Source organism: Mustela nigripes, chromosome 2, assembly GCF_022355385.1.
Source record: "Mustela nigripes isolate SB6536 chromosome 2, MUSNIG.SB6536, whole genome shotgun sequence".
Classification (NCBI taxonomy): Eukaryota; Metazoa; Chordata; class Mammalia; order Carnivora; family Mustelidae; genus Mustela; species Mustela nigripes.
In genome coordinates, this window is record NC_081558.1 from 153,631,221 (window position 1) to 153,657,385 (window position 26,165).

The 26,165-nt window shown below is 39.0% G+C and overlaps 1 protein-coding gene across 3 annotated transcripts in view; it reads right to left on the bottom strand.

Moving 5' to 3' along the window:
- Positions 1 to 26,165, bottom strand: part of CFAP91 (cilia and flagella associated protein 91) — a 95,808-nt gene that overhangs the window by 11,943 nt on the left and 57,700 nt on the right. For all 3 annotated transcript variants that reach the window (XM_059388106.1, XM_059388107.1, XM_059388108.1), the window contains 8 exons: positions 24,576 to 24,758; positions 23,361 to 23,503; positions 14,970 to 15,086; positions 13,508 to 13,579; positions 12,194 to 12,340; positions 8,693 to 8,914; positions 5,756 to 5,904; positions 4,883 to 4,974 (listed from right to left, as the gene is read on the bottom strand). In XM_059388106.1, the coding sequence (XP_059244089.1) occupies positions 4,883 to 4,974; positions 5,756 to 5,904; positions 8,693 to 8,914; positions 12,194 to 12,340; positions 13,508 to 13,579; positions 14,970 to 15,086; positions 23,361 to 23,503; positions 24,576 to 24,758 (1,125 nt within the window). The remainder of the gene's footprint in view (positions 1 to 4,882; positions 4,975 to 5,755; positions 5,905 to 8,692; positions 8,915 to 12,193; positions 12,341 to 13,507; positions 13,580 to 14,969; positions 15,087 to 23,360; positions 23,504 to 24,575; positions 24,759 to 26,165) is intronic.

Sequence of the window (26,165 nt, forward strand, 5' to 3'; positions counted from 1 at the left end):
CTGGTGATCAATCTTCAAATTTTCTATGTCTTCCTGACCTAGTCTGGAGAGGATATATATTTCTTGGAATTCATCCATTTCTTCTTGGTGTTGAATTTGTTGCCATATAATTTTCCATAATAGTCTCATAACCTTTGGTATTTCTGTGGTGTTATTTCTCCTCATTCTTTTCTCATTTTGTTTGAGTCCTCTGTCTTTGTTTCTCTCTCTCTCTCTTTATGAGTCTGGCTAAAGGTTTATCAATGTTGTTGATCTTTTCAAAGAAACAGCTCTTATTTTCCTTCCTTGTTTTTTAGTTTTTTAATTCATTTTTTTCTCTTATCTTTATTACTTCCTTCCTTCTGGTTTTGGGTTTTGCTTGTTATTTTTCTAGCTTCTTTAGGTGTAAAGTTAGATTGTTTGAGATTTTTCTTGAGGTTGGCTTGTACTGCTATAATCTTTCTTCTTAGAACAGATTTTGCTACATCTCAAAGATTCTGGATCATTGCGTTTCCATTTCATTTATTTCCATGTATTTTTTTATTTCTTGGATGATGCATTCATTTGTAATCTAACCTCTATGTAGTGTTTTCTTTCCAGATTTTTTCCTGTGGTTGATTTCTAGTTTCATAGCATTGTCATTGGAATAGATGCATAATATGACTTCAAACTCCTTAAATTTGTTGAGAATTATTTTGTGGCCTAACATGTAATCTATTCTGGAGAATGTTCCATGTGTGCTTGAAAATAATGCCTCTTCCACTGTTTTAGGATGGAAATTTCTGAGTATCTCTTAGGTCCATCTGGTCTGCTGGGTCATTCAAAGCACTGTTTCCTTGATTTTTCTCTTTGCATGATCTATCCATTGATGTACATGGGGTGTTAAAGTCCCCTACTATTATTGTATTACTATCAGTTACTCTCTTTTTGTACGTTAATAGCTACTTTATATGTTTCAGTGCTCCCATGTTGGGTGCATAAATATTTAGAATTGTTGTGTCTTCTAGTTGGATTGTTATGCCCTTTATGATTACGTAGTGTCTTTGTTTCTAGCTATAAACTGTTTTCTTTCTTTAAAAAAAAAAAAAAAAAGATTTTACCTATTTATTTGGCAGAGAGAGAGAGAGATCACAAGTAGGCAGAGAGGCAGGCGGTTGGGGGTGGGGGAAGCAGGCTCCCTGCTGAGCAGAGAGCTCAATGCAGGGCTCAATCCCAGGACCCTGAGATCATGACTTGAGCCAAAGGAAAAGGCTTAACCCACTGAGCCACCCAGGTGCCCCATGTTTTCAAGTCTATTTGAACTAAGTTGTACCCCAGCTTTCTTTTCACTTTCATTTGCATGATAAACCCTTCTGCATCTCTTCACTTTCAATCTGCATGTGTCTTTAGGTCTGAAATGAGTCTTTTGTGGGCAGCATATAGGAGTGTTTCTTATCCATTCTATGATCTTGTGTTTTTTGATTGGATCATTTAGTCCATTTATATTCAAAGTAATTACTGATAGCTAAGTAACAAATAGCAATAAGTACATGTCTTACGGTTGTTTTGTAGTTCTCTGTTCCTTTCTTACTCTTTTCTCTCCTGGTTTGCTGGCTTTCTTTAGTGATATACTTGGATTCCCTTCTCAAATTTTTTGCATATATATTACTGGTTTTTGATTTGTGGTTACTATTAGGTTGATATGTAATGTCGTATGCAAATAGCAGTCTATATTGTTGTTGTTGTTTGCTTAAGTTTGAACCCATTCTAAAAGCACTAAATTTTTATTCCTCTCCTCCACCATGTTTTAGGTATGTGGTGTCATACTTTATTTTACTGGTTTTGTGCTTCCTATTCTTACTCCTGCTTATGGTCTTTTCTTTCCACTCAGAGTCCCCATTAACATTTCATGTAAGGCTGATTTAGTGGTCATGAATTCCTCCAACTTCTGTCTGGAAAAATTTTTCTTCTCTCCTTCTATTCTGAATGATAACTTTTTTGGATAGAGTATTCTTGGTCACATGTTTCTCTCTTCCAGCACTTTGAATATATCCTGCCACTCCCTTCTGGCTTCCAATGTTTCTGCTAAAAAATCAGCCGTCTTACAGGGTATTTCTTATATGAAACTTTTTTTTTTCTCTTGCTGCTTTAAAAATTCTTTACCACTGCTTTTTGCCATTTTAATTACCATGTGGACCTCCTTGGGTTGATTTTGTTGGAGGTGATTTGTGCCTCCTGAATCTAGATTTCTGTTTCCCTCTCCAGATTTAGGAAATTTTCAGCTATTATTTCTTCAAATAAAATTTTCTCTCCCTACCCTTTTCTCTGTCCTCTCTTTCTTGAATCTCTACAATGCAAGTGTTATTACACTTGATGGTGTGGTTGAGTTTCCTTAATTTATTTTCATTTTTATTATTCTTTTTTACCTTTCAGCTTGATTACTTTCCATTACTCTATCCTCCAAATCACTGATGTGTTATGCTTCCTCTCATGTACTATTTTTTCCCTCCAGTATTTTTGCGTTTTCTCTCTTTGTTGTGTATCTGAGTCCTTCACTCTTTTCTCCATTCCAATGAATATGTTTATGACCATTACTTTAAATTCCCTATTAAGCATATTGCTTATCTCCATTTCATTTAGTTTTCTCATGATTTTGTCCTGTCCTTTCATTTGGGACATATTCCTCTGTCTCCTCCTTTTTCTGTGTCTGTTTCTATGTGTTATGAAAGTCAGCTACATCTCCTCTTGAAAGTCGTGGACATATAAAGTGGTGGTCCTATAGTGCCCTGCATTAAAATTTCCCCTGTTCACCAGATTCTGGAATTTCAGGGATGTCTCCTATGCATGTTGTGTATGCCCTACTGTTGTGACTGAGTTGTTTTTGCCTTCAGTCTAGTCATCTTCAAAGGCTCTCTGCTTGTTGTAGGCAGGGTTTGGTCCCTGTGATGTCTGGGGTTCACCATGGGCTTGATTTGGGTCAGCCCTATGTTCGCCAGAGCTATGATCACACTGAACTATAGGGCATTCTTTCTGTGTTGACCCCTGGGAGGCTTTCACTGGTGGGTGACGCACGCAGTCAGACCAAATGTCTGCCATTTGCTGGATTCACATCTGACTGATGTGTGTGTGGTTATCTTCCTCTCTCCCTGGGGCAGGAGTCACTTTGGAGTGGTGCTGGTCTATTGAGCTGCTTGCATGATGCCAGGTTTGTGACACAGCTTTAGTGGAACTCCTGCCTAGTGGAGTGCTTGGGATTCCCAGAAGAACCTGGGAATGGAGTATATTGTTAGCAAGCTAAGTAGAGTATGCACTTTGCTGGTCCTTGTAGGTATCCATTTATCTAGGCTGGGTTGAGGGAGATAAATGGCTCCTGACAGCACTTTTGGTTTTGGAGAAGTTTCTTAAAGATCCCTGACCCTCCAGCACATGTTCTGTGATTAGTAAGTCTTCTCATAGACTTAAACTGCTGCTTCCATGCTGTATCCCAGTAGAGCTGTTTGTTATGCTGTCTCTTTAAGGATGGGGACTGCTTCCTATTGCCTTCTGGCTCTCTAGAGCCAAGCCACTGTTACAAAGTACCAGATGTTGAGCCCTGCTGATTGTAAAACTTGTGAAGTTAAGCCCCTGTGGTTTTCAAAACCAGATGTTATAGGGATTCATCTTCCCTGTGCAGGTGCCTCTTGCCTGGGGTGTCTCGTGTAGGATCTGCTGTTTTCCTTTCTCTATGCTTGCAGTGTCCCTTCCATGGACAGAGTCACGGGTCAGTTTGGTTTCTGACCTGTCTATGCACTTCCTACCATTTTTTTTTTTTTTTTGTAGACAGAGAGGCAGGCAGAGAGAGAGGGAAGCAGGCTCCCCGCTGAGCAGAGAGCCCGATGCGGGACTCGATCCCAGGACCCTGAGACCATGACCTGAGCCGAAGGCAGCGGCTTAACCCACTGAGCCACCCAGGTGCCCCCTTCCTACCATTTTTGATGTGATCTCTTCTCTACATTTAGATGTTGAGAGTGTGTTCTTCCAGTTTTCAGATTGTTTTCTGGGTTGCTTACACTGATATGTGTGTCATCTATGTGTAACTGTGGGACAAGGTCAGCTTAGGATCTTCCTACTTGGCCATCTTCCTTGGAAGTTATTTCACTTCTTGCTTCTGGTTGCACCCCTTTGTCTCTGCTAACCTATCACCAATAGGCTGAAAGCTCCAAAGAAGTATTCTGTGGGGCCTGGGGGGTTAGGCAGAGGGAGAGGGAAAATCTCAAGCAGACTCCACGTGGAGCATGGAGCCAGATGTGGGGCTTGATCCCAAGACCCTGAGATCATGACCTGAGCCAAAATCAAGAATCAGATGCTTTACTGACTGAGTCACCCAGGTGCCCCAAGAACATTTTTTAAGACAATATTTTTCTTTCTCTATTAACTAAAAGCATCAGTCTTCAAGACATGCCACTTTTGACAAATGAAGATATTCATACTTAGATACAGTCCTGGCAGAAACTAAGTTATCTGGGGCACAGGCAGAGCAGCAGAATAGATTTAAACCCTTTAAGCATCTCAGCTTTCCAACACCCACCCTGTATGTGTTCCACCTCCAAAAGGCTAGCGCACTCTGAAAATCCTGCATATTGTCAACATTTGCCTTAAACCAAATTCTTTTTTTTTTTTTTTTTTTTTTTTACCAAATTCTTAAAGAAGGTTTTGCTTGTGATACTCCGTCACACTTACTAGAACTGCATTACATCTATACTAGACTGATTGTACTCTGGAATCAGAGAGCATGAAGAGAACTTGACAAGCTCTGAAATAAAAACTCAGTGATTCTCCTTCAGAAATTTCTTTATACTTCTGCTCAATTTTAAATCTCAGGGATATTGAAAATAATTTATATCTTTTAAAGGAAATCACAAAGTGAAGCATTACATTGGCTTACCTTTTTCTTTGACATAGTCCTTTTGCACTTCTGGGATCAGGAAACTATAAACCAACTCAGCAACAATCTCCTCTGACTGAAGCTGAGTTCGACTAAAAAATAAAAAACAAATTAAACTATTTCCTTTGTTGCCTCACTTGAGCTTCTGATTTCTACTTAAGTTCTCCTTATGCGAAGGACTCCACTGCTCAAATCCCACCACTGCCTTTTCCTTGATTAAGTTGTCTGAAATATTATTCTGCCAGAGGGCTTGGTTGATTTCATGCAAATTCAGGTTTGATCCTGTCCTTTAGTTAACCTGCCTGCCAGGAAAGGAATGTTAGAAATATAACTTATGCAAGAAGCCAAAACCTTTGGGGTGAAGTCATACTGCACATACTTATTCACATTGCTTTCATGCTTTGTGGTATTGTAAAAGTACATGTTAGTGATCCAGACTGCAGAGGATCACTGAAAATCCGACTCCCCGTGCTCCTGCCATACAAAGGTTTAGGCACATTGACTTCTAAGGAATTATGCAATTAAAACAATGGACAATGGGGCACCTGGGTGGCTCAGTGGATTAAGCCGCCCCTTCAGCTCAGGTCATGATCTCAGGGTCCTGGGATAGAGCCCCACATCGGGCTTTTTGCTTGGCGGGGAGCTGCTTCCCCCCCCCCCCTCTGCCTGACTCTCTGCCTACTTGTGATCTCTCTCTCTGTCAAATAAATAAATAAAATCTTTAAAAAACAAAAAAACAAAAAAACAATGGACACTGAAGCGGGAGATATATACTTGTTTCTCCTTAAAGGTAAAATCTTAAGCTCTTGAAAAATACATATCGGTAACAGTAAATGGACTGCCCATCCTGCCCTCTGGTGTCTTGGTACAAACCGGCTCTCCATTTCATAAGCAATGTCATTGATTTCCTTAGCCATCTTCTCAATTTCTGCCCTGGCTTGTTCTTCTGCAGTGTTCTCTTCAGTGTTCAGTATTATGTCTTCCAGATAGGAAGTTACAGTACTTTGGTGAACTTTAATCACCTGCAAAAAATAAAAATACCTCCTTACTAAGACTAGGAATACTACTGTAAACAAGACCCAAAAAATGAACAAACATTGGCTAATGTCTTTTAAGCACATCTATTTCGTTCTTTAAGTCAATAGTTCCCTCATTGATCATTCCTTTTTTCCTCCGTCTGGTCAGTCTGTTTCAAGCCCACCTACCCACCCAGTCCGGGCAGGCCCTATCCATCTAGCCCACTTTATGAGGCTTACTTAGGGTGGGCAATACAACACTGCAGAAGGACCATGGGCCTCAGTCAATAACCCTGTTTTGGATCCTGGCTTTGTTCTTTCCAGTGATGTGACTTGGTCAAACTACCCAACTGTAGCAGAGATTAAGAGTTTATTTCCCAATGTCCTTTCTCTCCTTTCTCTTATATAACAGAGCCCCTGAGTTTTAGTTGTGTCAACAGGTGTCTAAAGACTACATTTCCTAGTAACCATAGTTCTGGTTGAGGGAATATACGCAGCAGTCATCCGTGTACTTTCTAAAAAGGATTCTTTTTTTTTTTTTTTTTTTAAGAGAGAGAGAGAGAACACAACCAAGTCGGGGAGAGAGAGAATCTTAAGCAGGCTCAACCCAGTGTGTAGCCTGAGGCAGGACTCATTCTCGGTACCCTGAGATCGTGACCTGAGCAGAATCGAGAATCGGACACTTAACTGAGCCACCCAGGTCCCCCTAGGAAAGATTCTTAAAGGGAGTAACCTAGCTTTTTTGTTTTTCTCTTTTCACGTCTCACATCATGGGGACATAATCCTGGAGCACCAGAAGTCATCTTAAACTGCCATGAGGGCCATGCCTTAAGGACAAAAAAGTAGAAAGCTAGAAGGATCCTGAGTCTCTGATGAATTTTTGAACTATCATACCCTGGACTGTTGCTTTTTTAAGCTTTCTGAAATTGTGAAGTAGAACACACATTTTAAAAAGTGCACAGTGACAGATGTCCTGTGCACTGAATTAGGGTAAAGCCAGTACCCATGTAGCCACTGCTAGAATTCTAGAAGTCCGCTATGGGTTTTTCTTGACCACAGACCCTTCCCACTGTCATGACTTTATGGTAAACATTCCCTTTTCTTTACAGTTTTCCTCCCTAAGTATGCAATCATAAATAGCTAGAATATGGATTATAGGCTGTTACACATTGTAGATGATCTGCCACCCCAGTTAAAAGGCTGAACATGACAATATGTAACTCAAAAATTCTTACGCTGTATAGAGGGAGAGCAATCTCTTTGGCTTAAAAAAAAAAAAAACTTGAAGCACACACACAAAACAAATACTATTCAAGAATCAATCCTAATTCCGTAAGAATTGGGTAAATCGGGGTGCCTGGGTGGCTCAGTCATTAAGTGTCTGCTTTCAGCTTAGGTCATGATCCCAGGGTCCTGGGAACAAGCCCAGCATCGGGCTCCCTGCTTGATGGGAAGCCTGCCTTCTCCCTCTCCCACTTCCTCTGCTTGTGTTCCCTCTCTTGCTGTGTCTCTGTCAAATAAATAAATCCTTAAAAAAAAAAAAAAAAGGAAAGAATTGGGTAAATCCTGAAAATCTCAGATCAAGTAAGAAGATCTCAAATGGACGCCCTTTTTTTTTTTTTTTTTTTTTTTTTAATTGAGTATCCACACATACAATTCAGCGAGCCCTCTTGGAAAATGTTTAAGATCCAGGTGGGTTCTATCTCTCTTTCCCATGTGGCCCACATTTGGACCAGGGGAAACTCTCACACAGCCTTTGCCTTGACATATTCTGGGTATGCTAGCCACCCATAGAGCCTCTTCTATCCCTGGGCAGCCAGCTGGCCCAGCTTCCCTCTTCTCCATGCCCAGGGCGTCAGACGCCCTAACTGAAAGAGTATGTATCAAGCTAGCCGATGACTGCATTAAAAGAAACCAACCTCTGGGTGTGTTTTGGTGTGTGTTGGGGGGTGGGAGTGAGGTAGGAGGTGTAACGGGTAGTCACAGCACAGTTCTCTCTAAAGGAATCTTCTTCATAAATCCCCTTCTATTTTAACACTTGAGCTTTTATATTCTTGATGAGGGTGAGTGCTTTGAGATATAATTAGCTCCTTGGACTTCCTCTGAATTTACATCCTGTTCACTTTGGAATTTCACACTCATTAGGTCTTGGTCAGAATTCTAACTTACCAACCTGGTGCTCTAGTTTATATCTTTAGCCAAAACCTCTCTTCTAAATTCCATCTTAGCTATCCACCACTGAAATGCCACCTCCACTAGAATGTCTCAAGCCTAATAAAAATCAAATTCCTGATTCTACCCCTGCCCTTAAATTAATTCCATGCTCCGCTTTCCCACATCAAAAAACGGTACTATCATCTTCCAGTTGATTAGGCCAGAAACTGGACAGTTTCTTTGACTTCTTCCTGTTTCTCACTGGCTTTAACTACTTCCACGGCCTCCTTCCTGATCTCCTGGTTTCCACTCTGCACTCCTTCCAACCTGTTCTCCACACAGCAAAAAGAGTAACCTGTTTAAAATGTGCCACTGGGCCCCATCTGTTTGCTTCATGAAACGTACTATATTTTCTCATCCTACACATATTTGCATGTTACATAGTACTTACGCTCCAGGAGAAAGGGGACCATGTCTGGTTTCTTCCCTCCAAAGTATCTCACAGTGCCTAGCACATCATAGGAACATAATACATATTTGTAGAACACAATGAGAAACAAAAAACAAGTGCCATTTCATATCATGAGTATCCTCTGGTTTGATTCGGCTCCTCAGCCATCCAGCTGCGCCCCCGACTTGCCTCCTTAAATATCTGGTCCTCCTCCCTCAGGCGCCTTTGCTCGACTTGGCGCCGACCACTCTCTTCAGCTTCTCGCATCCTCCGCTGCCGCTCGGCCAGCATGGCAAAAGCATGGATCCTCCGCTCTTCCTGTAGTCTCACCAGCTCTTTGGACAGGAAGTCAAACATGTCTGCCAGCGCCCTTCCTTCCAGTCCAGCCAAATGGTTTTCGACCAGTGAGACCTTAAAAACAATAGTAAAATTTTAAGGATACAAATTCTACTAAGCATGCGGATGTGTATGGAGGGAGGCTGGATTACCCAGAACTCCTGACAGTCACTTCATTTTCAGAATACACTTAGTGTTTATTAGGAGTATTATCACTAGGTTGGCATCACCCCAACGACTCTTCTTTTTAAATATTTATTTATTTATTTATTTATTTGACACAGAGAGAGGTCACAAGTAGGCAGAGGCAGGCAGAGAGAGAGGGGGAAGCAGGCTCCCTGCTGAGCAGAGAGTCCGATGCTGGACTCGATCCCAGTACCCCGAAATCATGACCTGAGCTGAAGGCAAAGGCTTAATCCACTGAGCTACCCAGGCAGCCTGGCCCCAAGGATTCTTACTAAGAAAACTTGTGATCAAACTGAGACATGAGAAAGTGGATTGCTTAGTCAGTCACTGACAGATTACAGTCCTCAAATTATGAGGGGGATTTAGCAAAACATTAGTTAATACCCACACAAAATTTTTTTTTTCATTTTTTCCAGAAGGTAAAGTACTTCTATCTTCCCAGATATGAAGGGAAATGTCAAGGTTTTTTTAAAAAAAGTTTTTGGAGTTCAATAAAATAGAACCTTCTAGAAATTCACTCATGATACCTTTTAATTTTTTAACGCTTGGTCCTTTGACACAAGTTTGGGGGATTCTAAGGTCTTGAATAACATGAAAGTAGAAACTGTGGTACCATATTCTTTTAAATAACTTCAAAGTCATTAAGAACTATCTTTGAAACAGAGCAAGAAAAAGCCTACAGGTCTATGTAATCATTGAGGTAAAGCTGGGGCCTGGAGTTCTCTGGCAGGAATAAGCCACAGTATCTATTTATGGATCTGTCTGTCCTGGCTTTGACAGAGAGAATGAAAGTGTTTAGGAAGATTGAATCCTTTGCAACTTCATCCCGTTCCTTTTCCTATCCTCCAGTTTAAGGGAAAGGGCTCATCTCCCAGTCATACACTCCATCAGTCCTGACAGTTCTTCTGTGCTGTGCTCTTCTCTGGTTTGTCTCTGAAGGGAGGAAACCCACATCGGTCTCAAAGATGATGAGGCTGTGGGAGACTGCCATTCAAGCGTGGACGTTAGCGCCAGCACCCTCCCTCACCTCCACCCAGCCCGCACATACTTTCTAACCACAAAGTTCAGCTCTACTTATATGACAGGAGGAGGTGGAAAGAAAGGGCCACACTAAGAGTGCCTCACTGCTCCTTACATTTATCAACAGTGGTCATTCAGCCCAGAGACCACAAACAGATTCTCTCCTTGTCTCAGGATCACAAGCTCCCTCCGTTATGGGGCAGATGCAACCTTTAAAATCCCAAGTGGCTACCTGTTCGTGTCCAGCCTTCTCCTTCAGCAGGAAATTTGAGTATGCTAAGGTAGTACAATCTAATTTGAAAATTAAGTAAAAATCTTTAGGAAGGTGATTTTGCTGTGATCATATCACGCAATGCATTACATAATTGGGAATTGTGCATTTTCTGTACTATGCCCCGAAGAAAATACAAGAGGAGAATAGGAGAGGATCAGCTGGAGGTAGATGTGAGTTGCCCCCTCCCTCAGACTCCTGCATATCAGTGGTGTATCTAGGTACAGCAGAAGGTAAGCAGGGCAAGTCCTTTGTTAGGGGACAGCTCTTTCTGTTAACGACTCCCTCAGCTCTTAGCTGAGATGGTATCAGTCAAGTGTTTACCTATGAACTGGGACACATGAGTTAAACAGCCTGGGCTGGGGGTGCCTGGGTGGCTCAGTGGGTTAAAGCCCCTGCCTTCGGCTCAGGTCATAATCTCAGGGTCCTGGGATTGAGCCCCGCATCGGGCTCTCTGCTCAGTGGGGAGCCTGCTTCCTCCTCTCTCTCTGCCTGCCTCTCTGCTTGCTTGTGATCTGTCTGTCAAATAAATAAATAAAATCTTAAAAAAAAAATAAAGAAAAAAGAAAAAAAAAGTCTGGGCTAGCTTAGGTGCACCTGCTGAAGTCTATAATCAGAAACTCTAAAGGGCCAAGGAGGGCATTTTTCCATCCAGTTCTTGGGTCCTGGTATTTCTAGGCCATTCTGTTCCCATCGGAACAGTAGTGCAGCCTTGTCTCTGTCATTTTGAGGGCTCTGAGACCTCCAGATTAAGAAACTCTCGTGTCCACATTCCATTCTTCTTTCTCGGTCCCTCTGTTGGGTCTCACAGTCTGTGGCTTTCTTCCTCCCTTCTCTACACCATCAACCCCAAACTCAGAGAGTATCTACAAGCCTGGTGTCATGGGAAAGACGTAACACATTCATTCTCAAGCTGCCTACCATTTATGCCCAGTCCCACATGGCACAAGTGTTGTGTACACTACTAAGGGTGGGTCATATTAACTCCACTATTAGCTTTCTTATAACACAAGACTCTGCAAACGGTTTCTTTTTCACGCTGATTTAGAGATAAGTGGGAGAGATAGTAAAAGTATGTCTATTCTGTAGTCAGAAATATTGAAAACTGTATACATGGACAAATGCCATAGGAAAACATTTACAACTTTTGGGGAAGAGCTGCAATTAGCAGCTGTTGTCAGGTGACACTGATGAAAATCACAGGATACCAAATACCATGAGATAACAACATATTTTAGATGTGGTTTAACCAGCATACACTATGAACAGCTCCAAAACTCATAAACAAGTGCTGCTTTTTATAATAAATCTTATGTCTGGGGGCGCCTGGGTGGCTCAGTGGGTTAAGCCGCTGCCTTCGGCTCAGGTCGTGATCTCAGGGTCCTGGGATCGAGTCCCGCATCGGGCTCTCTGCTCAGCAGGGAGCCTGCTTCCCTCTCTCTCTCTCTGCCTGCCTCTCCATCTACTTGTGATTTCTCTCTGTCAAATAAATAAATAAAAAATCTTTAAATAAATAAATAAATCTTATGTCTTTTTTTTTTCTGCCTTTACTACTTTTCATTCTGTTGAGCCCCAATTCTACTGAGTACAATAACCAAATATTTAAGAAAATTGGAAGGGAGAGCCTTTTTAAAATGTGGTGGTTTTTTTTTTTTTTTTCTTTTGCAAATAAAATAAGACCACAGCCAGTTCAGCAAGGGCACATTCCATTCCAATTCTGGACTGCTGCTGCAGGCTGTTATTTAAAACACAACTATGATAGAGTGATGGGGTTGGGGTGGTTCTTTTTTGTCATTTCATTTACTGTTGTGGTAACGCCACCTGCTCAATAATAAAAATCTGGGGAAATGACATAACAAGAAAGAAAAGGAAAGAACCTTGTGCTCATGCAAGTTCCTCTGCCGCTGCAAGGCCAGCGTCACTTGCTTCTCGGCTTTCTTCAGCAGCCTGTCGTCCTCTTGTAGTGCGTGGCTGGTACGCAGCTCCTGGATCAACTCCAGCCGCTTTTCCTTCCCTTCAAACATCTGTATCAAATCAAATCAAATCAAATCAAATCAAATCAAATCAAATAAAAAAGAGACTTGTAAGTTAGCATCCCCTGTGCGGGACCCTAAGGCTCCTGCAGTGACTGGTGAGGGACTGGTGAACGGTGGGTTCGGTTCTGCCTTCACAGAGCAGGGGTGTTCCACAGGGCTTAGAGCTCTGCATTCTTTTCTACACCTCCAGCTGCTCAGGTCGAGAAAGAGCTTACTTAGCAGTTGTTTACTCAGTTTCTCAAAATACCTCTCAAAGATAAAGTGGTTTCTATAGTATCATATTAAGAAACCAGACCCTCCCCTTCATTTTCTGTTCTCCTTCCCAAAGATGCCTGAGGATGCTCTTTTTCATAGCCATGCTTTCTTTTCCAAGAGATCTTTTTGCTGGTGCTTTGTATCAGTCCGTTTTAAAATTGAAGTGTGCTTGCACAAATAATGTGGTGAAGGCTTTTCAGTCAGGAAGACCAGAGTTGAATTTGCTAGTAGTTAATATACTCTCAGACTCACACCACTTGCCTATAAAATGGGGTAACTGATAGAAAAAACTGAGATGATAAATGTAAAGCAAAGAATATATAATGTGAGCTTATAGTATGGGTTCAAAACTGTAGTTAGCATTACTTAGCTATTTATTATTCAGGTAGTGCTAGCTATATACAAACTCAAATAATTGTGACATTGTGGAAAATTAGGGAATCCATTTAGTCTATGATGCCTTAATAGTAAAAATTCAGAAGCACCTGGCTGGCTCAGTTGATAGAGCATGCAACTCTTGATCTTGGGGGGTAGGGGTCATGAGTTCAAGCTCCATGTTGGGTGTCGAGATTACTTAACTAAATAAACTTTTTATAAAATAAGTCGAAATTCAGGTAAGAAAATTGTTGGATTTAGTGATTCTAAGGAAGATACTAATTTCACTTTGCCTCGGTGACAACTGTGACAAACAGCAGGCAGGTCCTTTCTCTCCCTGACCCTATGCCACCCACTTGGACAAACTCTGACAGTAGAAGGGAATGGGTAGGTAATTCAGGAGCACACAGTTCCATCAGACAGCAGGGTGTAAGAGGGAATTCACCCAAGGAACCGAGTACATACACCTTCTATAAATCTATTCTCAAAGAAGAAGCACAGGACCAGTGGTTGGACTGTACATACCATGTTCTGAACGGCTCTTCCCCGGAGTAACTTTTGAAGGTAGATCACAGCCATCTCTATATCTTCTTCTTCCTAAAAGAACAAAGTGAGAACCAAGCAGGCTGAAAAGAGTAGCGGTCAGCATCAAATATTTTTTTGAAGACTTAGATCAAGCAAAAGAGACTGTGCTAGATGCCAGAAGGATTTGAAGAGAAATAAATAAGGCCTACAGTACTCATTGAACATATAGTATTTTAAATGTTACTTCCTGTATTGTTAAAATTATTTTTTATCATAAGACATCATTAAAAAATCATATCAAAAGCAAAAAACTCACTCTATCCCTACAAATTAAGTCATTTTCATTTTCCTATACTCCTTTCTAGCAAAATCTTTCTTGAAGCAGCAAGTATTGCTTATAACATCCCTTTTGTAATAGTTTTTTCATGTTTGTTCATGAGTAGACAAGGAATACAACTAGTCTATGTTGGAGTCTAGAGTAAGGTACTTCTCTCAAGAATTTAGAAAAGCTGGTAAAATCAAAATGGACAAGAATAGCCATCTACAAAAATCACCTTAAGTAACTATATACCAAAAGCAGAAAGCAGAGCCTGCAAATTGACTTAAAGTGCCCCTGAATGCAAGAGAAAGCAACAGAAATCAACAGCATGAACACATGCGAAAGACAATGTGAACCACAGGGAGTGACTGGCACAAAGCCTAGAAAGGGGAACTCCAGAAGCATATCCCGGGCAGTCAGTGGGAGTACTGGAGCAGGGTCTCCACACAGGTGACCCTTCAGAAGCACTAATGAGACCTCCTGCCAATGTTTCTCCCTCTGACAACACACAACGACCTTCTGGCATCTTGTGAGAACTGCCTATACTGGGAGATAGTGGGCTGAGGAAAAGGACTGCTAAGAAGAATATCCTCCTCTACAAGGGAGGCAGTAATCCTTCTGTCAAGCAATACATCTGTACTGTGGCATCTCTAGCACTTTCTTGTGGGGGGTGCGGAAGCTGCTGAGTCCAAGTCAGTCCTAAATCCTGACTGACTCTGGTACCTTGCCCAAACTAAGTTTGGAGACCTATGAAGGTGAAGTGTGACCTTGGTCAGGGTGAACTCTTGGAGCCAGTCCCACCTCAGAAGCTGGCCTGTCCTCGTGACATCGCTGCTATTTCCCTCCTTTCTGACTCCAGCTCATAGCCACCTTCCCATGGGCAAGATGGTTATGGTAACTGATCATCATTTCATCTTTTTTTATTTGACACACATGAGGATTACCTTCTGATGCCCATTTTTCTTAGGAAGATTTCATTTTGCTTATTCGTAATGGTCTGATGTTTGAAGCATAAGAAGAAAAGCCATAAGTCAGATCTTGAAAAGGTAACTCTGTTAAGTTAGGTTTGTTTTTAACCCAAAGTATAAGAATAAACAAACAGCAATACTGAATTTAGCATTTCAAATAAAGTTTCAAACTTACATTGGAACTCATTTCCAAGGTTGGAGTTGGAAGCCGAGGTTGAGGTAGAGCCTTTCTTTGAAGAAAGCGCAAAACTTTCTTTGGTTCAAGAACTCTATTCTTCTTATCCAGTATTGCCTGAAATCAAACACACCAACTAGCGTCATTTCTTACCTTTGTATTTTCTTCCACTACTCAATCTAGGCCACAGATCAAGTATCAATCAGAAATAGTCTTCACTATGGTTATGCTATGACAGTTTGAGAAGGGCCAAAACTGGGAGCTTGTTTGACCCAAGGGATGGTATGATATTCCTAAACATCTGCTAACACTGAATAAACCAAGCACATATTCTAGGTTTATCCATTTTAGTCAAAGATTTGGGGAATTAAAAAAAATTTTTTTGAGATTTTGAAAGGTTTTGTGGTGTGTATGCAAGCAAAACCTCCAAATCCTATTCTTCCATAAGAGCCAATTAGCTATTTCAAGTAAGTACCTGAGTGATAGAAAATTTCCCTGTGCCACAAATGACAGAAATATTTGGTATGTTCTGTTGTTATGGGGGAACTGAGGAGCATTAAATGGCAATTGTCTCCTAGTGAAGAAAGGGCTTTCCTTTGACCATGAAGGACTGCACCTCAGTTTTTCTGAAAATGAACTTGTTTTCTTGAGAAACAGTGTGTGCATGTGCTTTGATTTCAACATACATTTTTACTGATTTTACTTTTAGTCACCAGAAGTCCCCCAAATTATATATGACATAAGGTTTTGTTCATTGTTTCTATTTTCAGCCATAGGGGGATACTTGTAACTTAAAAGGATCAAAAAACCTGATCTGTCTTTTAAAAATCATATTTTAGAATGTTTTTCATCATATGATTTTTATATTAGTTTTCCCACAGAAAACAGAGAGAAGTGACAAAATAAGCACTAAGCCAAAACTTGAAATTAATAAAAATATGCAAGTTGAGTAAAATTTGAAACCACACGAAATTATTGTGGTTTTAACAGAACCCTCTGAGTTTCTACAAAATGAAACTGACACCAAATACACAACAGCTCTAATATATAGAGCTCTAATATATAGAATCAACAGAAAGCAGCAGCAGTCAAAAAAATAATAATTTTAAGCTCAGGCATCTCTTGAGTGCGTTGCCTTAAACAGCACCACGAGAAACCATCTTAAAACCAATCATTCATAATATGTTGGTAGGGATCTGGAAAAGCAGGCACTCTCACACACTCAGCAATTAGTACATCATTTATGTAAGAAAATTTATCAGCATCCATCAAAACTATAAATGCAGGCATATTGTGGGTCAGTAATTCATGTCTAGGAATTTTCTTCTAGATATGTTGCTCATACCTGTACCAAATTATATGCAAATAAGATCACTCAATATAGTATTTTTTTTTATATACAAAAAACTTGGGACAATATAAATATCCATCAAGTGGGGACTGGGTAGACATGGAACATTTATATGATGAAAAATCTGTAAAAAATGATGTAACGCAATATGGGATGATCTCCAACATATATTAAATAATAAAAGCACAGACAGACAGTGTATATTATGTATTATTTGTGTAAAAAAATTTAAGAAGATACTCATAGGTATTTTTATTTGTTCTTACATATTTCTAAATACACACATATATACATGTGTATATTTCTCTATATAGATATGAATATATTTGTTTGTAAGATATCTCTGGACAGGAAGATATGAAACTAAAAAACACTGGTGGCCTCCAAAGAAGGAACTGCATAGCTGGGAGACAGGGATAGAAGATTTACATTTAATACTTTTGTATAATTTATGAATTTTGAACTATGTGGATATTTTTCCCAGTCAGCAAATAAATTCTAAATATAAGAGAAAAGAAACAAATAATTTAAATTTTGGAAAAAAGGCAATTCATTTTCACAGTTAAGGGAAAAATGTTTGGTCAAGAAGTCTAATGAAAAGTATAATAAAACCAACAAATAAAAGTATATGAGAATCCCTTCAATCTGTCTTATTGTCTAGAAAGGTAAAGCTCTTGGGAGGGGGAATATGAATGAATATGAGAATATCGAGGAAATGTTGTTACCAAACAATACATTTTAACATGCTTAAAAGACAAATACATTAGGCAACTGAGTTCAATCCATGATTTTCATAAATAGAAGAAAGTATTCATTGGTACACTCTTTAATCTCCTTTAGGACATAAGTAATTTGACAAGTCTTCAAAAATATATTCTAACCTAAATTACTACCAAGAATAGCCTGAAAATACTGTACTGTGGAAATTATTTTATACTATTCTAGATATTTCTCCTCTATGGTTACTGTGACATAGCTCATGAAGTATTTTTTAAAGCCTTATACCACCGATACCTTTATATTTCTGATACTGGATTCTCAAAATAATGTAACCATAAGACCAAGTAAATACACTATCTGGACATAAATCTAATATTTAGTGACTCTCTTTAATTCAAACCAATATTCCAGACTGACAGACACCATATAATGGCATCTCATCCCAAAGCCAAGAGGACAGATTAAAAACAAGGACTGTAGAAGAATGTGAATCCTCTGACATCAGCTATAACAAACATTAAACACAGCCCAACATCTAGCCAGATTAATATAAATGCCACACTATAGTCTATTTACCTCAGTTACTATTGTTTGATAACAGATGTCAGGCTATCAGCAAAAAAATTAAAAGGCATTACAAAGGCAAGGAAAAAAAAATACTCTAAAAAGAGAAGTAACCATCAGAACCAGAGTCAGATATGATATACATGTTGGAATTATCAGACAGAAAATTTAAAATAACAATGATTACTATGTTAAGGGCTCTAATGGAAAAGGAAGATGACAAGCAAGAACAGATAAGTAACGTAAGCAGAGACAGAAACCCAAAGAATCAAAAGGAAAGACTAGAAGTCAAAACACTATAACAGGAATGGAGAATGCTACCAATAGGCTCATTGGTAGAATCAACACAGCTAAAAAAAGATTAAAAAAAAAAAAGACTCCAGGAACTTGAAGATATGTCAATAAAAACTTCCCAAACTGAAATGCAAGGAAAAACAAAGAAACAGAACAGAACATCTAAGAACTGTGAGACAATATCACAAGGAGTAATATGTGTAAGTGGAATGCCAATTGGAGAAGAAAGAGAGAATGCAGAATAAATATTTGAAATAATAATGGCTGGAAACTTGCCCAAAGTAATAACAAACACCAACCCAGAAATCCGGAAAGCTTAGAAAACATTAAGCAAGACATGTACCTTAACACACACATACACACACAGCCACACACACATACACACACACACACACCCCAGGCATATAACATTTAGAGAAAGACAAAGAGAGAAGTCTGAAAGAAGATAGAAAACACACCTTCGTTACTGAGGAATGAAGATTAAAAATTACAGTGGAATTCTAGTCAGAAAACATCTATGCAGGATGCCTGGGTGGCTCAGTCGGTTAAGCATCTGCCTTCAGCTAGGTCATGATTCTGGGGTCCTGGCATCGAGTCCTGCATCGGGCTCCCTGCTCAGTGGGAATCGGCTTCAGCTTCTCCCTGTCCCTCCTCCCTGCCCATGCTCTTGCTCACTCTCTCTCTAATAAATAAACAAAATCTTAAAAAAAAAAAAAATCCATGCGAGAGTGAAATCTTTGAAGTGTTGGAAAAAAATCCCGCCAACCTAGAATTCACTCAATAAAATAATTATTCAAAACTGAAAAGATCACAGAATGGGAGGAAAATCTGCAAATCACATCTGACAAGGGAATAGTCCTCAGAATATATACAAAACTCCTACAACTCAACAGTAAATAGACATTAAAAGTAATGTCTATTATAAACAATAAAAAGACAACCAATTAAAAAATAAGCAAAGGATCTGAATAGACTTTTCCCCAAAAAAGATATGCAAATGCCCTGGAGTACCTGAGTGGCTCAGTGGGTTAAGCATCTGCCTTTGGCTCAGGTCATGATCTCAAGGTCCTGGGATCAAGCCCTGAATCGGGCTCCGGCTTGGCAGAGAGCCTGCTTCTCCCTCTCCCCTCTGTCCCTCCCCCAGCTTGTGCTTGCTCACTCTCTTACGCTGTCTCTCTCTCTCACAAATAAATAAACAAAATCTTAAAAAAAAAAAAAAAGATGTACATATGACCAAAAAGCACATGAAAAAGGTGCTAAAATTCATTAATTATTATGACAAATGCAATTCTAAACCACAATGAGATACCATGCAGGAATCTCATTGGGTGAGCTAGGATGGCTATAATAAAAAAGATGGGCAATAATAAGTGAGGACAAAAATACGGAGAAATCAGAATCCTCATATATTCTTGGTGGGAATGTAAAACAGTGTAGCCACTTTTGAAATATTCTGGGAGTACTTCAAGAAGTATAAGAGTTACCTGGTGACTCAGGAATTCCATTCCTAGGTATATTGCCAAAAGAACTGAAAAATTTATGTCCACACACAAATTTGTACACATATGTGCAAAGCACCATAGTTTATAATAGATAAAAAGTAGAAACTACTCAAATTTCTATCAACTGTATCAATTGATGAGCAGGTAAACAAAATGTGATATATCCACATAATGGAATATTGTACAGTCATACAAAGCAATAAGGTACCTACCACAACATGGATGAACTTTGAAAACATTGTGCTAAGTGAAAGAAGCTAGACACAAAAGGCCATACATTGTTTGATTTCATTTATATGAAATGTTCAGAATAGGCAAATCCATAAAAAGAAATATGAGTGGTTGCTGGGGGATAGGGAGAAGAAGGCAATTGGGAGTGACTGCCAATGGGTATGGGTTTCTTTTGGGGATAATGAGAATGTTTTGGAATTAAATAATGATGATGGTTGAACAACCTTGTGTATATATGTATACTAAAAAAAACTGAATTGTTTATTTTAAAAGAGTGAATTTAATGGTATGTGAATTATCTAAAAAAAAAAAATCATACAGAAGAAATAAAGACTTCCTGAGACAAACAAAAACTGAGAGAGTTTATTGCCAGGAGACCTTCCTTATAATAAATGTAAACCAAGTTCTCCAGTTGCTTCAGGTAGGAGCAAAATGACATAGGTCATAAACTTGCATTCCTATAAAGGAACAGTGCCATAGAAAGAATAAATGAAGGTAAAATAAAGTATTTTTTCTTATTTTTAATTGATCCAAAATAGAAATGTTAAAGCAATGAGAGTAAGAATATATTGGTTATTATAGCATATGGATCAGTGAAGTGAATGACAGGAGTGCCACACGGACAGTAGGGATGAACGGGGAATAATCTGCTATAAGGAACCTACACTGCACGTAAAGTGGCAGCATTATCTGAAGGTGGACTTAGATTATTTTATATGTAACATATTATTTTATATGTAAAATATTTTATATGTAAAAAAGCTCTATCTGTAAAACTTAGATTATTTTATATGTAAACTAGTTCACAAGACAAGCCTCACTAAGTTTCAAAGAATAGGGATCCTTGACCATAGAGCAAAGGAGTTAGAAGTTAATTCAAAAATGAGTTAAAATTCCTGCATATTTGGAAATTTAAAAACTTAAACACTCACAGGTTCAAAAACCATAACAGATGTTTTAAAAAATTAGATACTAATATTGATAAAATCAAAACTAATGGAATATACCAAAATCAGTGTTTTGAAGGAAATGCTTACCCTTCAATACTTTTATAAAACTGATGACTGCCTGAAAATTAATGAGCTACATGACTACTTTAAGGAAAAGAACAACAAAACAGAAAGAAAGAGGAAAGATGTATATGAATGGGAGTTAATGTTACTAAAAATATATATATATAAAAGAGAAAATCAGCAAAGTAAAAATTTCATTCTTTGGAAAAACAATACCAAGGAAATTAATAAGCCTCCTGTAAAACCAAGTAAGGAAAGCAAGTGAAAGCAAAAATAAATAGTATTACAAATGAAAAAAAGTAGGCATGACTATAGATACCACAAACACTAAAAAGATTTAAATAATACTATCAACAACCACATGCAAAAAACCATGAAAAGTTAGGCACAAAACACTTTATAAGGAAAATGTAATTTACCAGGGCACCTGATTTGCTTAGTTAGTTAAATGTCTGACTCTTGGTTTGGCTCCAGTCACAATCTCAGGGTACTGAGATAAGTCCTGCATTGGGCTCTGCAGTTGGGCATGGATCCCCTAAGATTCTCTCTCTACCTCATTCTCTGCCCCTCTCCTGCCCCTTTCTTCTCTCCCTCCATAAAAAATAAAAATAATAATAAAAAAGAAATTTTAAAAAAAAGAAGATATAATTTACCAAAACAATGCAGACAGTTCTATAACTAGTGAGGAAACTGAAGGAGTAGTTAGAATTTTTCCATGAAGAAAACATCGGTCTCAGATAATTTTAATATAAGTATTCTACTGAATTGAAGGACTAGATCACTTTAAACTTAAACTCTTTCCAAAAGTAGAAAAGAAGGAATACTCTGCAGTCATTTCAGAAGACCTGCATCACTCTAACACCAAAGCCATACAGAGTCAAAATGAGAGAAAAATAAGGTTGTTTCACTCATGAATATGGAATCAAAATTCTGAAAAACATATTAATAAATCGAATCCAACAATGATTTTTTTTTCTTTTTCAAATTTTTATTTGAATTCTAGTTAGTTAACATATAGTGTAGTATTGGTTTCAGGAATAGAATTTAGTGATTCATCACTTACATATAACACACAGGGCTCATCATAACAAGTGCCCTCCTTAATATCCAACAGTGTATTAAAAATAAAACATCTTGGGCACCTCGGTGGCTCAGTGGGTTAAGCCTCTGCCTTTGGCTCAGGTCATGATCTAAGGGTCCTGGAATCGAGCCTTGCATCAGGCTCTCTGCTCCGCAGGGAGCCTGCTTCCTCCTTTCTCTCTGCCTGCCTCTCCACCTACTTGTGATCTCTGTCAAATAAATAAATAAAATCTTAAAAAAAAAATCTTATCCAAGTTAGGTTCATTCCCAGTATGTAAGGATAGATTGTTCATTTAAAAAAAACAAAAACATAAACATAAATGTTCCCTATTCAATAATTTTTAAAATATATAATTACCTCAATAGATACAGATAAAACATCTTTAGTAAAACAGGAGTAGAAGAGAACTTCCATACCCTAATAAAGAGTATTTGAAAGAAACTCTTATAGAAAGTGAGAGAATAATGAACACCAAGTTCAGAATGGGTAAACGGAGATGGGGTGATGAGGTGGGAAAAAAACACATAGATATACGTGAATTATTGTCAAAGTCCTTATTTATTTATTTACTGATAGAGAGAAAGGGCGATGTGTGCCTTGGTGGGGTGGGTAGAGGCAGAGGAAGAGGGAGAGAGAGAATTTTAAGCAGGCTCCCCATCTAGCATGGAGCCACAGTGGGGCTCTATCACAGGACTCTGAGATCGTGACCTGAGCTGAAATCAAGAATCAGACGCTTTAACAACTGAGCCACCCAGGCGCCCCATGGTCTTAATTTTTATATTGAGTATAGGCTACTGTGGATTCTTATGCTATTCCCAAAGCCAAATGAACAAACAAATGCATGGGCCAATGATGAGATTATCACGAACCAGTGTGTCTCCAATGGCAATTTCTGAAGATTGGGTTATCTGGAAACTTGTACCACATGCAAATACTCCAGCCCCACTCCTGACCTACTCAATCAGAAACTTTGAGGGGTGGGCCCAGCAACATGTGTTTTAAGCCCTCTAGGTGATTGTGATGCATGCTAAAGACGGAGCAGCATGATCATAAATCACAAATTCTAGAGTCTGTACACTTACAGTCCAACTAACAAATGGGAAGCACAGCTGTGGGGTGCTGTGTAACTTGTATTATGGGGATAACCACTGCACTTTCTCATTTAGTTGAGCTTTAAACCAGATGAGAAAGGACTTGAATGTGACTCCCTTTCTTCCCGAGTCCCCGGTAACAAATCTAAAAGGGAGAAAATGAGGCCTATTACACTATTAAAACCAGCAGTAATTCCTGATACTAGGAACTTGCTACACCTCATTGTAGTGGCAGATTTTATTATGTAGATCCAAAGTCAGAACCACTTTTAGGAAGTAACATGTTAACAACAACAACAACAACAAAAAGGAAGTAGCATGACTTCTGCAAATGGCGAGAACAGCCTCCAACAATTTTCCTACAGTTTGAAACAAGGAAAAAACATTGGTTCAACACAGTGTGGGCAACTTCCAGAAGATAAAATCTGGAGAAAAAAGATGTAGAGTTATGTGCTGAGAACTACTGGACACTGCAGTTTTGGAGATGAAGTATTTCACTACAAAAGTCCCACTAATAGCGCCTGTCTACGAATAAGTCTTATACCTTATGAACCTCTACCAACTCATGGTCCATCCTTGCTGCCCTCTTGAGAAAACCAGCTTTCGTGGTAGTGACTTTTGGCTTTGGCGGTCTGATTCGGGGTTGTGTCACAAAATCTGGGAGACGTGACTCAAGTTCAACTAATCCTACAGGAAGGAAGTACATATTTTTAGTATTCAGTGATTAAATTTCACATTTTGAAAGCATATTGTTAATTTTAGTAGCTGTTTGCTAAGTGGTTTAATTTAGAATTACTGATAAGATAGAGCTCACATAATTGAAGTGGCCCCTAAAATGTAAAGCAAATTTCTACATAATTAATGTTCTCGTGTTCTTGGTGATTTAGACCACAAAATGAAAAATGCATTCTTTTAAAAAAAAAAGATTTTATTTATCTGAGAGAGAGAGAGAGAGAGAGAGAGAGAAAGAGCACATAAAGAGGGTAGGGCAGACAGAGAAGCAGACCCCCCACTGAGCAGGGAGCCCAATGCAGGACTTGAACCCAGGACCCTGGGATCAGACACTTAACAGACTGAGCTACCCAGGGACCCTGAGAAATGCATTCTAATTAAATATTTCCCTACAAAAAAGTATTAAGTTCTACGACAATAACCACAAAAAATTAGTGACCATATGATATATGGGACCACCAATTTTTGGTCGCTATACACCAGTTTATTGTATTCTGCTCTGGAGATGATCAGCCAGAGCTACGGGTTCAACAGTGTGACCATCAATTCATGATCTTGGCCATGTATATGCTTCAACTTGCCAATTAAATTTAAATAATCTAAATGAGCCTCACCGGGACTTGGCAAGAGGTATAGTCCTCTCCATGAACTTATCCCCTAGTTACACATTTCCTTGCCCACCAGTTTACTAATACTTCTTTTTAAAGGGATGATTTCATGATATATTCCTTGTTTACTCTGAAAACCTAGTATGAAAGCTTTTTTCAGTTTCATTTTTGTGACATTGAACATGCTTAAATGTTTAGTAGGTAAACACAGATATATTGTTACACAATAAACCCATTTATTTATTTGGATCTTAGGAATTTTTATTGGTTTCTATGTACTCCTATTAATAACATTAAATGTGTTCATTGCTATTTCTTGAAAATATTTTTATTTTTTGTTTAGCCTTTAACCTAATACTTCTCTTTTAGTACTTTAATACTCCTCTTATACTGGACTTGTAATTATGTAAATTGCTTACCTTCATAGGTGTTGAGATAGTGATTTTTTACTACAAAGTCCTCTGAATTGTTGTCGGGGAAACGACCAAGACGAGACAGAGGTCCATAGACCTGTGATGCATAATCACAATAATCCCTGATGATATTTCTTCTCTCCAACTTTCCTTCTATATTCTTTCTTTTTCCCACAAGTTTTCTGATTGCTACAATAAAACATACCTCTGTGACTATCTTCACAGTGCTGTTCTGAACAAATGCCTAATAAGCCAGTTCTACTTTTATTCACAGGGAAGCTACTGAACTGACTGAATTTCATGATGACCGCTCACTGTAGCCAGGTCTGTCATCCGCAAAGCCCAGGTCATCAGGAGACAAGTGGGAGTGACAGAAGCTGAGTCAGTTGGTGTCCTCAGTTGGTACTCATCAAAAGTCTTTTATAAGTGCATTCCAAGCTCTGAGGTAAGAGCTTACAAAAACTTACTTACAAAAACTCAGGAAGAGTTTTGTCAAGCTAATGAAAGAAACTCAAACTAACCAAGAAAGACATGGTCAGTGAAGTTCTGGAGAATTATTTTCTCCTGGGAAAATAACTGCAAGGGAAGGAAGACAACAGGTTCTTTAATAATCTCCTTCTACCTTGGCTAACAACAGAATAAAACACAATATATCCCAGCTTGGAGCTTTCAGAACTGTTTGGCAGTCAGATGGAAAAGGCTCAGCTGTGCACACTGGGAGTTTACTCAGCTGAGGAGTTGTGCTACCTCTCTGCCTACCACAGATCCACCCCCTAGGGCTCCACACTGTGCACTCACCATGGGTGCAAACCCATACTGTGGGACGGCAAAGTCTTACTATAAGAGGCGGCTGCATGTACTACTGCTACCTTGTGGGCATTTATGTTTGATTCTCCACACTTTTGTGTGTGACGTGGGGTTTGGGAATTAAACAAAAAGTTTATATTTTGCTATTTATCTTTTTTTATTAGTTTCAGAGTAGAGGTCAGTGATTCATCAGTTGCATCTAACATATGGTGCTCATCATCTCAAGTGCCCTCCTTAATGCCCATCACCCAGTTACCCCATCCCTCTACCCCTCCCCTCCAGCAACCTTCAGTTTGTTATTTATCTACAAAAGTTAGTCAGCTCATCATTAGTTAGATCAAGTACTGAAGAGAAAAAGTGTTGACAATATCTAACTGCATACTTAACAGCTAGTTAAAAGTTATCTTCTCACACAAAAAATAAGTTCAGGGGCATATAAGTGAGAGCAGATAACAGGTACCTAATTTATGGGGGTTGGGGGTGTCCTTGAAGGCCTCACTGAAGAAGTGACATATGAGTAATGTCTTAGCCTTGGTTCCCCCAAAGGCAGAGCCTAAAACAAAGTTATGTTTGCAGGAAGTTTTTTGGAAGGTGACCGATCCCAGAGGGCAGAAGAGAGGGACAGGAGGACTTTAGAATAGAATAGAATACAATAGACAAGCTAGTCAACCCATGTTTATTATTGTGAAGTACTGAAAAGAAACAGTTGACAATATCTAAATGCATACCTAGCACCTAGTTAAAAGTTATTTTCTCACATCAAGAAAACTTTAAAAGTTAAGTTCACTG